General features: G+C 38.4%; 1 protein-coding gene across 1 annotated transcript in view; it reads left to right on the forward strand.

The window, feature by feature from the left end:
• Positions 1-5,105: 5,105 nt before the first annotated feature.
• The window catches only part of CD68 (CD68 molecule), a 183,994-nt gene continuing 172,431 nt past the window's right edge, over positions 5,106-16,668 (forward strand). Inside the window, exon 1 of the mRNA XM_044077011.1 lies at positions 5,106-5,249. Coding sequence (XP_043932946.1) covers positions 5,204-5,249 — 46 coding nt within the window. The 5' untranslated portion in view covers positions 5,106-5,203. The remainder of the gene's footprint in view (positions 5,250-16,668) is intronic.

The following is a 16,668-nucleotide window of genomic DNA, read 5'->3' on the forward strand; positions in this document are numbered from 1 at the left end:
TCCATTTGATTTATTTATTTTTAGTTAAAAAATGCAGCAGGTAGAAAAATGAGCATCAAGTACCCCTGTTCCAAGCAGCTACAGCTGTGGTTCATCTTGGCTCCCTTGAAAATGTGGAACCCAGGCAGACACCTGAATCATCCTTGTTATAATCTGCCACTGTGTGTATGAGCTTGCATGTGTGGGTGTGTGTATGTGTATGTGTGAGCATGCATGCACGTGTGTGTGTGTGTGTGTGTGTGTGTGTGTGTGTGTGTGTGTGTGTGTGCGCGCGTACGTGCACACGCATTTATGTCTGTCTTCTGCAGTGGGCTGGCATCCTGTTCAGTATTAGTTCTACTATCTTGCACCCACTGAATGCTGGGATAAGATCTGTCTCTTGAACTGGAGTAAGCAGGTTATCAGACAATGAATAAATTAATGCTACATCCTTCAACAGTCACAGCCTTCTTTTCTGTGCTTCTTTACACACTATTTCATTGTGTAATACTGATGCATAATGTAGAAATCAATGCCAGAATTCTGAAGTGTGTGGCATAATGTGGGACTCAGAAAAAGAATGCTTAAACAGAAGGTGAACTGTACATGTGATGTTAATGTGAACTGTGAAGGTGCATTGTTGTCACACCCTTCCTACATTGTGTAACTACTTCACATATTGAGTTACATTTATCTCATTCACTGTGTTTAGCATGCATTGCAAACAATAAGAACGTCTGATACACCTTGGCACATGATACACATCAAAACGAAACACAAATCATTTCTTTGTATCATGTGAATATGCATCACATTGTATGCTAATGACCACAGTTACCACATGATGCAGTGTAAGCACAAGACATTTTGTTTATTTTGGGAATAAATGGACTGAGGATAAATCATTGTGTAATGTTATATGTGTATGATACATGTCATGGCAGTGAGTGACAAGAGAGAGAGGGCATGGTGTGTGACTGATGGTCATCACTTTCATGAGTCATAATGTGCCTTCCCGTCTTGCTTATTGCTATACCACATGCTATATTTGCTGTAAAAGTGACAAGGCTGGTGTTAATAGAAATTCTGTGCCATGTCTGAGAGATCTAATGCATTTTATATATTTATTTTGTTTATATTATTTGACTAGGGAAGAGCACTGATCCACATGGACCTTTATCAGACTCAGCCTGGGAGCAGTGTCTGCTTAAGTGACTTGCTCAGAATCACACAAGAGACAAATGGAGACAGGGAATCAAAAGCTGGACTACAGGAAACTGCTTGCTAACAGCTCATTTACTTCTCTGCAATAACTGCCAGATTGTGAAATAGTTACAATGTGCCATGGGAGTTAGGGAAGCAAAGATATCATATGAGGCACAATGTCATTACCTCATTCTTTTCTCTACCGCATACTACAAATCCACAGCAAAAAAACAAAAAAGAAGCATTATGTTAGCTGTTCCTACTTTCCACAATGTGTCTCATGCCTATTACCTCTGTGAACCTTGAGAAAGGCTTCATTTATTCAGACTACATTCAGTAGATGTAAACCCCCCATCATGAAGGAATACATTAATGAAAGTTTGTGTAAATAATTACTTTTTTTTTTATTTAAGATTGTAACCATCTGATCAAAATATAACTTGCCCACCTGCTATACAGGTTACATGTACAAAGATGCAAAAGTTGTGAGAGTGCATTTGCTAAATTAACTGTGTGTTCACAACTTTGGCTATTGTCATTCATTTGGAAAAGCCTTTCGGAATATTTACTCCAGCAATATACTTTACTAAAGTCTACTTCCTACTGTTCTTTTAATGTTTTTTTTCCAGAACCTAACACCGTAAACCACACCTACAACAGTACCTAGCTATGCCCAACCTATTACCCGACATCATCATTGAAGCTAAGCATAATGTATTGCTTACAGGCAACTGTTTCATTGTTATTAAAATAATGAAATTCTTTATTAACAAACTGAAATTTCAGGATATTATCTGATTTATTAAGTGTAATTTCTTGTCAGTTTGATGGTTCTGTTTTCTAGCATGTCTTACAGCTAAACAGAGATAAAGCATATTCCAAAGATCTTAATACTGGATACCAAAGAAAACAGACAATCAAATTCTCCACCCAGGTAACCCCAGTACACCTAATCCCTGTCCAGATTACATTCTCCTTGAAACAGTCACCTTAATTAACTCCTACTTTATTGACACTATTAGTAAACTAATCCCACTCTATTACAGCAAGGTTCGGGAATAGTACAATAAGTTATTGCAGTACAGCAAGTAATAAAAACTGCACAAAACATCAAGAGTAACACTCCCTGCATTGGAGAAAATCTACACCAAGAGTTTATAGGACAGCCCAGAACATTATTATGGATACTACCCAACCACAACCCAAACTGTTTATGCTGCAACTGTCAGGGAAGCATTACAAGGGCATGGCAGCCAGAACAACAAGGCTGAAAGACAGTTTTACACTTCAAGCTACTAGAGTGTTAAATAAAACTCACATACTACCTCTTCCTCCAGTATTTTAGGTTGGTTCACATTTGGAGGGAAACAAACGTTTTTTTTTTTGCACAAATGCGCTGTTTTACAGTTTTATATATTTGCCTATATTGATATTTATATTATTGTCTATTTGTTGTCTTACATAACTTCTTGTTAATTGTCATTGCTTTTTATAGGTTGTGGAGGACTTGCAGAATAGAATTTCATTGTACTTTGTAACACTGTCTCCATTACATATGACAATAAAGTTGAATTGAATATATATATATATATATATATATATATATATATATATATATATATATATATATATATATATATATACTAGCTTTAATATTGTTCACCTCAGAGAAAAGGAAATTCTCTCAGATACAGCAATTTTGGACTTAGCATATAGTCTCCCGAATCACACAGAAACTTCTGCAGTTTCAAGGAACTTATTTCTCCCTAATCACACATAAGGTTTCTCAGTTCTAAGGAACGTACAATTGGAATCTTAGGGTAGTTATGCTAGCGCAATCAGTAGGCAGTATAATGGTGTCGTGGGTAATGCTTCTTCATCACAGCTGCATGTTCTTGGGTTTAGCCTTCAGTTCACTTTACTACCTGTGTGGAGTTGGCAAGTTTACCCTGTGCTTGTGTTGGTTTTCTCATGGTGTTTAGATTTCCTCCCATCTCTCAAATACATGATGGTTGATAGACTACCTTGAATGGTCTGGTCTCCTTGTGAATTCTGTTTGTCCTTACTTTTGTGGATTGGGGCATGTCCAAAATGGTCTGCAAAGATCATCTCATTTACTTGGTTTACAAACGACCAAATAAGTAACATAAAAAGGCTATTCTCTTCCGTTCGCAATACAACTGAACTGGTATGGAATATTATGGCATTAGAAAAAAATTAAGAAGATCAGTTAACTAGAAATTGTCTTTACTTACCAACATTGTTTATCTCTTTTAAGTTTATGCTTATTTTCTAGATGCAATGTTGTTGGATTGATTTAATCTGCCTGGAGATTACTATATTCTGTGCTGTATTCTGTGTAAGTCTCTATTGCATTGCCAAAGTTCACTTTTTCCTTCCACCAAAGTCTTTGAGTGCTCCTCATCAAGGTTCAGTTCCCAGCTCTGCAATTTTGGTGTTGCATGCTCCGTTGTCGCCACCAATGAGATGCTAGCATACAGTCTTACTAGGTAGATATATGTCAAGAAGTTGAAGGGCGTTTTATATTGTTCTTTCTTTTCACAGCCCTGAAATTAGATCAAAACCTATAAAAAAAAAAAACAACTACGAAAGTCCTTATAAGGACCACACTTCTTTTGACTTTCTGTGTTAGTCCTGTAATTTGTGGTTTTGCATTCTGATTTTATATCTGTCACTTTGTACTTCATAAAGTGGAAAAAGAAGTGTCAGATTTACCTGCTCTTCTTGCCTCGTGATATATTCACCTTCATCAACTTTAATCATTTAGCAGATTATACTCCCCTTCTCTTCAAAATCTGGGAGGTACTTTCTTTATATTTTAGATGTCTTCTCCTTACTATAATATTGTCTGTGCTTTGGGCAGATGACATCAGCTGGAAGCAGAAGGTGACTGTACTTGTGCTACAGACAATAACGCAGGACTAATCTGGTACTGTTATAAGGTTTACCACTAGGTGGCACAGCTGCCTCTGTGGCATAACTTAGTGCTGCTTTTAGATGCTTATGTTTCTGTTACTGCCATTATCATAAGGACATGATTCACACTTCCAGTAAACACTGCAACCTTGATTTATTCTCGTGTGAAAAGTTAGTTTATCTTTAAATCTACTTAACTATAATCTCAGTCAGTATACTATTTGCATTGCGGACTAATTTGGATACAGTTACACTAAAGCCAGGTTAAAAAATGTTAAACTGCTGAAATTAATCAACAGATGCCTCGATTCATATTCTCTGCACACACAAAGTAATTTATTTTATTTATTTATTTTATTTTACATTTGTTAACCAGGAAAGCCCGACTGGATACAGGTCCATTTTCAGTAATTATGTGAAATTTTGTTGTAACAAGGATGAGTGTACTACTTCTCAATACATTAGCTCTCTAAAATGGCGACAGCAGATGTTAAAGGCAATGCTACAGAAATTCAGACTGCTTTTAGGTTCTGTAGCATTACATTACTGATTACAGACAAGTGGATAATTTCAGGAATACATATTAGTTCATTATTATATGTTAGTAATGCTTAATTATGTTGGTATAGTTGTCAAAGCGGGCAATAAATTAATTGTGAAAGATATGTGCGCAAAAAAAAAAAAAAAAAAAGAAACAAGCACTGGATTGCAGGCTACATATGTTACTCTAACTTCATCTGAAAATGTTGTGGAGACATTCTCAGTAATCTTCACACACACCCTTCAACTCTTGCCTCCAGATTTAGTAACTGAGCAACAAATGTTCTATTGGTGCCAAATTTGTTACTTTTTGGAAAGACTTAAGCACTTTCTTTGTAGACACCTCAGACATGCCACAACTTGAGTAGCATTTTTTTTCATGCTCGTAACTGATTTTTTTTGTTGATTGCAACACTCATAAGATTAGTTTCGTTTCCTGAAATTATAAAGGAAGTGAACAGAGAGTAAGGATTTAGAAGTTTGACTTCACTTTTAATCACTGCACAAGGAGAGAGGTAGCTGGACGGTATTTTCTGCCACAATGAAGAAGGGAGGGTTGTGTCTGGCACTTTTGTTAGTGATAACAGGTAGGATTCTGCCTTTTTTATATGTATGCTCTTTCTTTTATGAACCTAATCTATGATGATTAGTTTGCTATGTAGAATTTTTTGAAGTAATTCATAATATCTACAAACCTTACTTAAACGAGTTCTGTCTTTACAGGTCATCACTTAATCTATGTCTTTCTTCCACTTAAAGAGTTAATGTTCAACAGACACTACCTACCCATCATTTAGAACAGTTGATTTTCTAGAAGAGCTGAATGCTATGATAAGGGTGAGGTGCTTATTGTACAGGAGACATTTCTTTGTAACCTATTAGTGTTTGCAGTGGTTTACACCAGCTTCTGCAGATTTCTTAGCAACGTGGTTTGATTTTGCAGTCTGCAAAATAACTTCTTGCATAACAACTAAACTCAGTTTATTCTTAGAGGGGCCACAATTTGCCATGTGGTGTCTTATTTTAATGTTGTTTCAGTGGTAGGGTGACCTCAGCTGCATGTTTTTAGAATACTACAGATGGAGTGTAATACCCTGTTTTCCATTTCACTTACAGTAGAATCTGACTTTTACTTGTGTATGACAAGTGAGATAATACCGTAAAAAGATTGTGAAAAGTCTACAGCCTTTGTACTCCCCAACCAAGAACAGACAGGAATAACATATCTTCCTGTTTTAATCATTCTCTTCCTTTCATATATATTTTTCAAAACAGATTAATCCATTGCCACATGATCCTGTAGAGTGGTTAGGCTCATACACCATCTAACTTTTAATATAATCCTTTTTTCTGTTTCCCATGATGACACACAGTAACTCACTGAAAAGCAGCATTTCTTCCATTTGATGATTATTAGAAGCTGTGGGTTTGAGTCTCATACCAGGCATGTCGGTTAAATTTTGGAAGTTTCATTGTGGAGTAGGAGTGGGGAGATGCTGCATTTCTGAGGTGCTGTCATTCAGATTTGATATTAAACTATTTATTTTATTATTTTATTTTTATTTTACATTTGTTGACCGGGCTAGTCTAGCTGGATATATGTCCATTTTCAGTAGAGGCCCGGGGAGAAAAGCTCCAAATTATTAGTACATCAATTAATAAAGTTTAACAATAAAAATAAATGGAGATGTAATGGAAACAGGGAAAAAACATTTTTTTTTTTTTTTTTTTTTTTTTTTTAGTGAGTAAAAGTAACAGGCTATGTAATGTTCATAACAGAGTACTCTTTACACATGTGAAATAAAGAAAATCAGTTACTGTGTGATGTGATTAGCATCATTATAAAAACATATTCAATGAAAATAAATGTGAACAGCGATGAAGGAAAGATAGGAAAGGTATCAGGGATAGTATAGGTAGAGTTTAAGGATTAGATTTTTTTCATAGATGAAGTAGAGTAGTTACTGTTATGAAAGAGAGGCAGGGATACTCTTATGAAGGAAGGGGAGAGACATTAGGGTAAGTAGGCAGTGGGTGTTTTATTCCAAATCATAGTGGAAAGTTGAGCAGCTGAGAGTCCCCAACTAAGTTATTGGATGTAATAGGGTTGAGGTGGAAGGAAGGATAACAGGGAAGGAAAAAGCAGGGTTAGTCTGGGTTAGTGCAGGGGCATAGCCATGTTTTATTGAGATATTTTTTTAGATTTTTTTTGAACAGAGGGAGAGAAGTCAGAGATGAGATGTCTGAGGGTAATTTATTCCATACTTTTCCTACTGAGTTGGAGAACAAGCAGTCAACTGCAGAGTTATTGGGTCTAGTGGTGTTGATCAAATGTTTTTTAGAAGACCGTAGATGTTTAAGGTTATAATAAGGGGTAATAAGGCTATTGAGTATTGGGGTTTTTGTAGGTTGGTACAGGGTTTTGTGAGCTATTATAAGTTGTTGTAGTTGAATCTGATTGGGAAGCTCAAGCCAACCTAGTTGTCTAAGATTAAGGCAATGATGTGTCCTGAATGGGGATGCGGTAGCAAATCTAGCAATGTTATTGTAGCATATAACTAGCTTACTGAGATTTGTTTTGGCGAGATTGGTATAAATAGGGCATGCATAAAGTAAAGTAGAGATCAGATGAGTTCTGGCTAGGGTAATTCTAGTAGCTGGAGTAAGAAAGGGTTTGATTCTGTATAAGCTACCTATTTTTTTGTTCACAGATTTTATGGTAGTGTTAATGTGATTTTCAAAATTAAGGTTATTGTCTATAGTAATTCCTAATAATTTTGTGGTGGTGTCTGGAGAAATACTAGTACTGTTATTGGAAGTAATAGTGAAATTTAGGGGGATGTGATTTCGTGTTGGTGAAAAGAGTAGTAGCTTAGTTTTCTTGGGGTTGAGTAGGAGGCAGTGTTGTGAGAACCATTGTTCTACTGAGTTAAAGGCTTTTTGGGTAAGAGTCTGAAGTTCAGTTTGAGAGGTAGCTGTGCAGATTATAGTAGAGTCATCTGCATATTGAATACAGGTAGTATGAGGGATAGCTGTTTGGAGGTCGTTGATAAAGATGGAAAATAGAAGTGGTCCTAAGATGGAGCCTTGTGGCACACCTAGGGAGATAGGAAGGTGGTCAGATAATGAATTTTTCCAGAGTACTGCTTGTTGGCGGTTTTCAAGGTAAGATTTAAACCAAGTTATGCTGTGGGGATCAAGTGAGAGAGAGAAGAGAATGTGCAAGAGTAGTTGGTGATTCACCATGTCAAAGGCTTTGGATAAGTCTATGAATAGTGCTGAAGAGAGACTGTTTTTGTTGCGGTTAGAGTTTATGGTATTGGTGAAAGAGAGCAGTGCAGTGGTAGTACTGCGTGAAGGTCTGAAACCATGCTGACAGTTGGCAAGTAGGTTGTGTTGGAGAAGATGGTTAAGGAGTTGTTTATGGATACATTTTTCCATGATTTTGGCAATAGGGGATAGTAAAGCTATGGGACGATAGTTAGAGAAATCATTGGAGTTTCCTCCTTTATGTAGTGGGATAATAGGAGATATTTTCCAGATTTCAGAGACAGTTTTTTCATTGATGGATCTGTTTATTAATATAGAAATGGGATAAGCAATGGCTTTAGCTCCTATTTGCAGGAACTCGGCAGGGAGTTTGTCTGCGGAAGGGGTGGTAGGTTTAAGTTTTTGTAGCAAGGAGGAAATATATGATGTAGAAATGGGAAGAAAGTGAAATGAGCAGGGTATATTTACAGAAGAGGGAAGTATCTTTGAGGTATCAGGAGATAGGTGATTTGCAAGATTTTGTATAGTATTAGTGAAGAAGGAGTTGAAGGCATTTGCTGTTTGTATAGGGTTGTCAGGGTTAGAGTGTTGTGGATTGGGTGTAATAGTTTGGCCTGGTGATAGAAGATAATTGATGGTGGACCAGAATTTTTTTGGTTCCTTATTGGATGTTTGTTGTAAATGAAGGTAGTAGTTCTTTTTGTCTAACAGTATGGCTTTTTTTGTGTTGTTTCTACATTCTCTGAAGGTTTGATGGTCAGCTTGGGACTTGGTAGTACGCCATTTAGTCCAGGCTTTGTAAAGTTAATACAGTACTTCTGCCTTCTGTATTTCAGGCAGATTTTAAAGATGACTTTGCACTTGTTGAGGTAGCAAATGTTTATGGTGTCCATTGTCATTGCTTTATTCTCCCTATCCAACGCCTATACCCGCAGTATATATTACCCTGGATTAGCTCTGAATATACAATCTAAGAACCTAGTGGGGTAACTTGTTAACACAAACAGAATTTCAAACGTCCAAGGAACACTGAGCTACAGTGTCCAATCTAGTATTTTCTGAGATAGGGTGTACCACTTCCAAAGTGACTCTTTAGGCTTTTTTGAGGGATTTTCCAAGTTTTCCAGACTAGGTATCATCATTACCAAGATAAAGGGGAAATTACACTTGTAGCTGTATAGTTCACATCACTTGCAAAGCATTTCAGCATGGTTTTGGCCTTTGTAGTTGCCAAACACATTTCATAGCATTGATTTAGTTGCTGAGGGTGATGTTATTGATCATGTTGTTTTCAATGACTGTCCATTCCAGAGCTACCGCTGAAGCCCCTTCCCTGAACATGCATGATTTTTGTGTGTGTGTTAAATTGAAGCTGCCACCTACTTGCCCACCTAGCTGACCATATTAAGTCAAACCTGAGGTTGGCTCTACAAAATTAACCACTGCACTAATGGTGCTATCAACAAATGGACTAACCTTATTCTGTAGCCACATAACGAGTCACCAAACAGTGAAGAAACTACCTTTCATTTGCAGTGTCCAGTTGATTCCATAAACTATATCAAGCCATTAGATATACTATGTTTCTTGATGTCATTTCATCATGTTTTCCTGAATTCCCCAAATCACTTGTCAGAGTTACATGTAGCCACACAGTACTATCAGCAGATGTCTTTAAATTATCATCCTCTGCAGTCACTTTAATTTCAACAGTTAACATGCACCTCCTTTCATTTTCTTTCATCACCTGTAACTCATTATATCGTATTCTTCTCCTTCTTTCTGTTCCATATGCTGATACCTTCACACAGCCTTCTTGTTTTCTGGCACCCTTACTCACAATAAATGTTTATTGCTGTCTATTGGATTGCAATGACTTGTCTGTGATGCACCTTATACCCAGCTATTTCATCCCTATTATCCCCTGTAGCCGTGACATCCTCACCTGCTTATACCCTCTGTCCTTCTACCTGTTTGCATAGGATTAGTAATCCTGTGCATTATAATGTTGATAATCACCTATCTAACTCACTTAATTTACGTCATTCCTTGCTGCCGTGCTCTTTTTCATTACATTGAAATCACTATACTTCATTGCAATAACAGTTGGAAATGCTCTTTTAATAATCTGACACATATCTATCATCATATTGCCTCTTTTATATTCTTTAAGTGGTTAAATTATATTGTTATGGAAAGATGTTCTGTGCTGTTTACTTGCATTTAATTTGACCTGGTTTCATGGAACTTTCTCTCTTTCTCTCTCTCTCTCTCTCTCAACCTTCCTTAAAAATAGGCTTATCTCAAGTGGAACTTCCAGATTAGCAAAGGCAAGTAAACATTAAGAAAGCACACATGAAATGCAATGCTACTGATTCCCCTAACTGCATACCCAATCCCCTTGTCATGAAGAAACACCGAGATATGAAATATGATGCTTTGACTTTGCAGCCGTAACATTGCAGTTCACATGAACTAATTCCACATTGCTTTCCATGTCCCTACTTCCCTTGGTTAGAAGCAGCAAGGAATGTGCATTTACAGTATTGTATTTATTTAATTCTAAACTTCATAAGTGAACTGGTCCTCACACCCTTTTCAGCCTTTATCTGAACCAATGAACCAAAGGCAGGCCATACATGTATTTTAAATATTCACAAATGGGAGTGCATATGCAAAAAATGTTAGTGCAAAATAGATATGCACTTTAGTTTACATATGTTTTTTAAATACAGCATGCAGAATGTTATATTAAATATGAAACATTAGATAATTCCAGCAAATGTACACACATAGCAACCATATGTTATATACAAAATCGCTGCTGGTATTTGTTGCAAATGGTCAATGAATAGTTAAAAACTTGATGCTACTACATGGTACAACATTAGTTTCTTCTGAAACACTTGCAGTGGGAATGAATAGAAAGGTATGTTGCATTTCTAATCCTGAAAGTTGATGTTCTGCTAATACGTGCAGGTGATGCACTCCACATAGAAAATCCTGCAAGTTTGCAACAGAAAAGATTTTTTTTTCAACCATGCTAAGAGTAAAGGTAAAGTTGGGAGCGTGTGCGCGCGTGTGTGTGTGTGTGTGTGTGTGTGTGTGTGTGTGTGTGTGTGTGTGTGTGTGTGTGTGTGTGTGTGTGTGTGTGTGTGTGTGTGTGTGGTGGGGGGGCACTAAGGCACCTTCATGAAAGAGAAAGGGTTGACTTCAGCTGAGATACTTGTTTGAGGAAGAAAAGGTACAAGGTATTATTAGAAGCAAGACATTTGTCAGGCATGAACAGAAAGATATTTTTGTCCTCGATTATAATTTGGCAAAACAGAATGTCAAGATTAAGGAAAAGGTCAAAAGTATACATAGGGAGATCTGGCTAATAGACGGGATGCAACAGATGAGTAGGTGGAGTAAGAAAGTGCAGTTTTTATAGAAAAAATGTTGAAAGGACATTGCTTGCTTGGCTATAGTGGAAGTGGGAGTACACGGGAGTGGGAAGGATAGGTAAGAGAGACATGTGGAATCTTCTTCTGGAAGACCTTTAGTCTGCTGGTGTTGAAAGTAGTGGGTTTGGCTAATATGTTTAAGTGAGTTATAGGTTTGATTTGGTAATGGGGGTTCAGATTCTTTCCACAGCCTCAATTTGCTGTGTCTCTATCTTAACTTATTTTTTTTTCAGGACAAAGGAAACTAGAGCTCTAAACTCTTTACGTTTTTATAGGAAAGATAAGGATGCTTTCAAACAGATCTAATGCATAGACAATATCAGATGAGGAGTGAAGTGGGTGCCAATCAATATGAGCAAGAATGTCTAGCAGGGTATTCCTTGAGCACAGAGATGTCCCTGTAGTGAGTTTAGAGGGAGCTTGATTTTTTTTTTTTTGGTAGTCTTAAAGTTGCATAGGATGCAGACTACTGTGAGACAGTGATCAATGATGATGTTTAGGAAGATAAATGTAGACTTGCAGCTGTCAGATGTTCTTCGTTTTCCATTGCTGCAGTCCTTACTATTGGGTATAGTCCGCATCCAGTCGGCCCGAATACCAGAGTATAAGGCTGGCGTCGGTCAGGCGCATTAGACTGGCGTCGATGCGTCAGGGTACTAATCGCATGACCGGCGTCATATCCTCAGTCTTTTTTGCCGCGTGGTCCGATGCAGAAGCAGTTTTGCGAGTGCAGGTTGGCGTTCTGAAATATTTCCGAAACCGGAGTTTCAGACCGAATCAGAGTTGGCTAAGTACCCGTTGGGGAACATTTTGGTTTTCTTGCCTCAGTATTTAACCGGATGTCAGAAAAAGTGAATAACTGTATTTCTTGTGGGAAACAAATACCTCATAGGGATTACCATACATTGTGTATACCTTGTTTAGGGCCTGAGCACGACGTTGTTGGTTGCCGCTCTTGTGCTAGGTTTAACAAACGCACTATTAAGAGGAGGTTAGACTGTGCCAGATTAGTGTTTGGGAAGCGTTGCAATTATAAAATGCCGTCGGATGCTCCGTCGTCCGCTTCCAAGAAGCGCAAGGACAAAACAGCGAAGCCTAGGGTTGATGAACCGGCAGTCCCGGACGTCCGGTTCTTTAGGTGGCTCAGTGGAGCCAGAGGTTTTGCCAGGAGTTTCTATGGAGTCTCAGGCAGAAACTTTACTGTTACAGGATGTACCCTCTCAGGAGGCAGGCCAGGCTGAGGGGGCTTCTCAGGTAACTATTCTTCCCTCTCTTCCCAAAGTAGTTAGAGCCTCTCCTTCTGTTGCCAAAACTTCTTTTAGAGGTAGGCCAACTTCAGCTTCAGTAGGGGCTTCTCCTAGGCTTTCGGGTTCTGTGCCTAAGAAACATATGCTTAAAATGGCAGAAGATTTGATTACTATGATTAGAGGTTCTATGGGCCCTCCTGATAAGAGGCCTAGAGTGGAATCAGAGTTTGACAGTTTTGAACAGGGTTCAGGGGCTTCTGAGTCTTCTGCGGAAGATTTGCAGGAGTATCCTCATTATTCTGATTCTGATGTGGATGATGCCACTCCTTGACTTCTCCTCCTGAGGATTTTTCATTTTCAGAGACTCTGCATTCCATGAGGGAGCACTTTAAATGGGAAGGCCAGGATTACTCTGATTCCAGGAAGAGGCTTAGGGAATTCTTGTTTTTACCCCAGCATAGGCCCTTAGCTATACCTCCTGTGTTGAATGTGGTGGAAGATGTTTTTGCAGAGGCCTCCCTGAACCCTGATTCTTTGCCTCCTGCTCCTGTTAAACCTGATAGGTACTATAGGGTGCCCGAAGCTCATAAGTATTTGTTTAAGAGTCCTAGGGCGGACCCAGAAACTGTTTCTCAGGGGCCTAAAGGTGTTAAGGCCTCTGTGGTTAACAATCCTGTTCCCACTGACAAAGAGGCAAGGGCGTTAGATAGGTGGGGTAAGAAAGTGTATACTTCTTCCACTCTAGCCATGAGAGCGTTGAATTGTCAGTTTCACATGCTGAAATATCAAAATTATCTCCTTTCACAATTAAAATCTAAGGTGGATGCTTTGGCGGAAGGTATTGATTGTAAAGACTTGATGGATTTAGTTTATGTGTCTGAACAAGTGGGCAAGCATTCTTTGCAATGTGGTTTTGATGCTGTGCAGGCCTCCTCGAGGGTGGCTGCCACTAGTTCTGTTCTTCGCAGGCATGCCTGGTTGAGGGATCAAAATTTGGCTGAGCATGTTAAGACAAGGATTTTGGATGCTCCTTTACAGTCTGATGTGTTGTTTGGTTCACCTGTGGAAGCAGTTTTAAAGAAAATGGAGGACAAAGCTAAGTCTATGCAAACTGTTAGAGATTTTTGGCAGGAACAGCCACCGAATTTTAGTAGAAATTGGCCTGCTAAGGGGTGGACATATCCTGCTTATGATTCCCAGTCTAGGGTAGGTCTAGGCGTGGTAGGGGCAGGGCTCAAGGTTCTTTTAGGCCTAGAACAGGAGTTCACCTGCTCAGACTTCTGGTGAGGGCAGGGGTCAGTCCTTTCGTAAACAGACCCAATTTTACTGAGTTAAAGGCTTTTTGGGTAAGAGTCTGAAGTTCAGTTTGAGAGGTAGCTGTGCAGATTATAGTAGAGTCATCTGCATATTGAATACAGGTAGTATGAGGGATAGCTGTTTGGAGGTCGTTGATAAAGATGGAAAATAGAAGTGGTCCTAAGATGGAGCCTTGTGGCACACCTAGGGAGATAGGAAGGTGGTCAGATAATGAATTTTTCCAGAGTACTGCTTGTTGGCGGTTTTCAAGGTAAGATTTAAACCAAGTTATGCTGTGGGGATCAAGTGAGAGAGAAGAGAATGTGCAAGAGTAGATGGTGATTCACCATGTCAAAGGCTTTGGATAAGTCTATGAATAGTGCTGAAGAGAGACTTTTTTTTGTTGCGGTTAGAGTTTATGGTATTGGTGAAAGAGAGCAGTGCAGTGGTAGTATGGTGAAGGTCTGAAACCATGCTGACAGTTGGCAAGTAGGTTGTGTATCCAGAAGATGGTTAAGGAGTTGTTTATGGATACATTTTTCCATGATTTTGGCAATAGGGGATAGTAAAGCTATGGGACGATAGTTAGAGAAATCATTGGAGTTTCCTCCTTTATGTAGTGGGATAATATGAGATATTTTCCAGATTTCAGGGACAGTTTTTTCATTGATGGATCTGTTTATTAATATAGAAATGGGATAAGCAATGGCTTTAGCTCCTATTTGCAGGAACTCGGCAGGGAGTTTGTCTGCGGAAGGGGTGGTAGGTTTAAGTTTTTGTAGCAAGGAGGAAATATATGATGTAGAAATGGGAAGAAAGTGAAATGAGCAGGGTATATTTACAGAAGAGGGAAGTATCTTTGAGGTATCGGGAGATAGGTGATTTGCAAGATTTTGTATAGTATTAGTGAAGAAGGAGTTGAAGGCATTTGCTGTTTGTATAGGGTTGTCAGGGTTAGAGTGTTGTGGATTGGGTGTAATAGTTTGGCCTGGTGATAGGAATAATTGATGGTGGACCCAAGAATTTTTGGTTCCTTATTGGATGTTTGTTGTAAATGAAGGTAGTAGTTCTTTTTATTCTAACAGTATGGCTTTTTTGTGTTGTTTCTACATTCTCTGAAGGTTTGATGGTCAGCTTGGGACTTGGTAGTGCATACATTTAGTCCAGGCTTTGTAAAGTTAATACAGTACTTCTGCTTCTGTATTTCAGGCAGATTTTAAAGATGACTTTGCTGCACTTGTTAGAGGGTAGCAAATGTTTATGGTGTCCATTGTCATGCTTTATTCTCCTATCCAAGCCTATACCGCGATATATATTACCCTGGATTAGCTCTGAATATACAATCTAAGAACCTAGTGGGGTAACTTGTTAACACAAACAGAATTTAAACCCCAAGGCCTACAAGTGTCCAATCTAGTATTTTCTGAGATAGGGTGTACCACTTCCAAAGTGACTCTTTAGGCTTTTTTGAGGGATTTTCCAAGTTTTCCAGACTAGGTATCATCATTACCAAGATAAAGGGGAAATTACACTTGTAGCTGTATAGTTCACATCACTTGCAAAGCATTTCAGCATGGTTTTGGCCTTTGTAGTTGCCAAACACATTTCATAGCATTGATTTAGTTGCTGAGGGTGATGTTATTGATCATGTTGTTTTCAATGACTGTCCATTCCAGAGCTACCGCTGAAGCCCCTTCCCTGAACATGCATGATTTTTTTGTGTGTGTGTTAAATTGAAGCTGCCACCTACTTGCCCACCTAGCTGACCATATTAAGTCAAACCTGAGGTTGGCTCTACAAAATTAACCACTGCACTAATGGTGCTATCAACAAATGGACTAACCTTATTCTGTAGCCACATAACGAGTCACCAAACAGTGAAGAAACTACCTTTCATTTGCAGTGTCCAGTTGATTCCATAAACTATATCAAGCCATTAGATATACTATGTTTCTTGATGTCATTTCATCATGTTTTCCTGAATTCCCCAAATCACTTGTCAGAGTTACATGTAGCCACACAGTACTATCAGCAGATGTCTTTAAATTATCATCCTCTGCAGTCACTTTAATTTCAACAGTTAACATGCACCTCCTTTCATTTTCTTTCATCACCTGTAACTCATTATATCGTATTCTTCTCCTTCTTTCTGTTCCATATGCTGATACCTTCACACAGCCTTCTTGTTTTCTGGCACCCTTACTCACAATAAATGTTTATTGCTGTCTATTGGATTGCAATGACTTGTCTGTGATGCACCTTATACCCAGCTATTTCATCCCTATTATCCCCTGTAGCCGTGACATCCTCACCTGCTTATACCCTCTGTCCTTCTACCTGTTTGCATAGGATTAGTAATCCTGTGCATTATAATGTTGATAATCACCTATCTAACTCACTTAATTTACGTCATTCCTTGCTGCCGTGCTCTTTTCATTACATTGAAATCACTATACTTCATTGCAATAACAGTTGGAAATGCTCTTTTAATAATCTGACACATATCTATCATCATATTGCCTCTTTTATATTCTTTAAGTGGTTAAATTATATTGTTATGGAAAGATGTTCTGTGCTGTTTACTTGCATTTAATTTGACCTGGTTTCATGGAATTTTTTTCTCTCTCTCTCTCTCTCTCAACCTTCCTTAAAAATAGGCTTATCTCAAGTGGAACTTCCAGATTAGCAAAGGCAAGTAAACATTAAGAAAGCACACATGAAATGCAATGCCACTGATTCCCCTAACT

This window comes from Protopterus annectens, chromosome 7.part0 (assembly GCF_019279795.1).
Source record: "Protopterus annectens isolate FY-2018-M chromosome 7.part0, PAN1.0, whole genome shotgun sequence".
Classification (NCBI taxonomy): Eukaryota; Metazoa; Chordata; order Ceratodontiformes; family Protopteridae; genus Protopterus; species Protopterus annectens.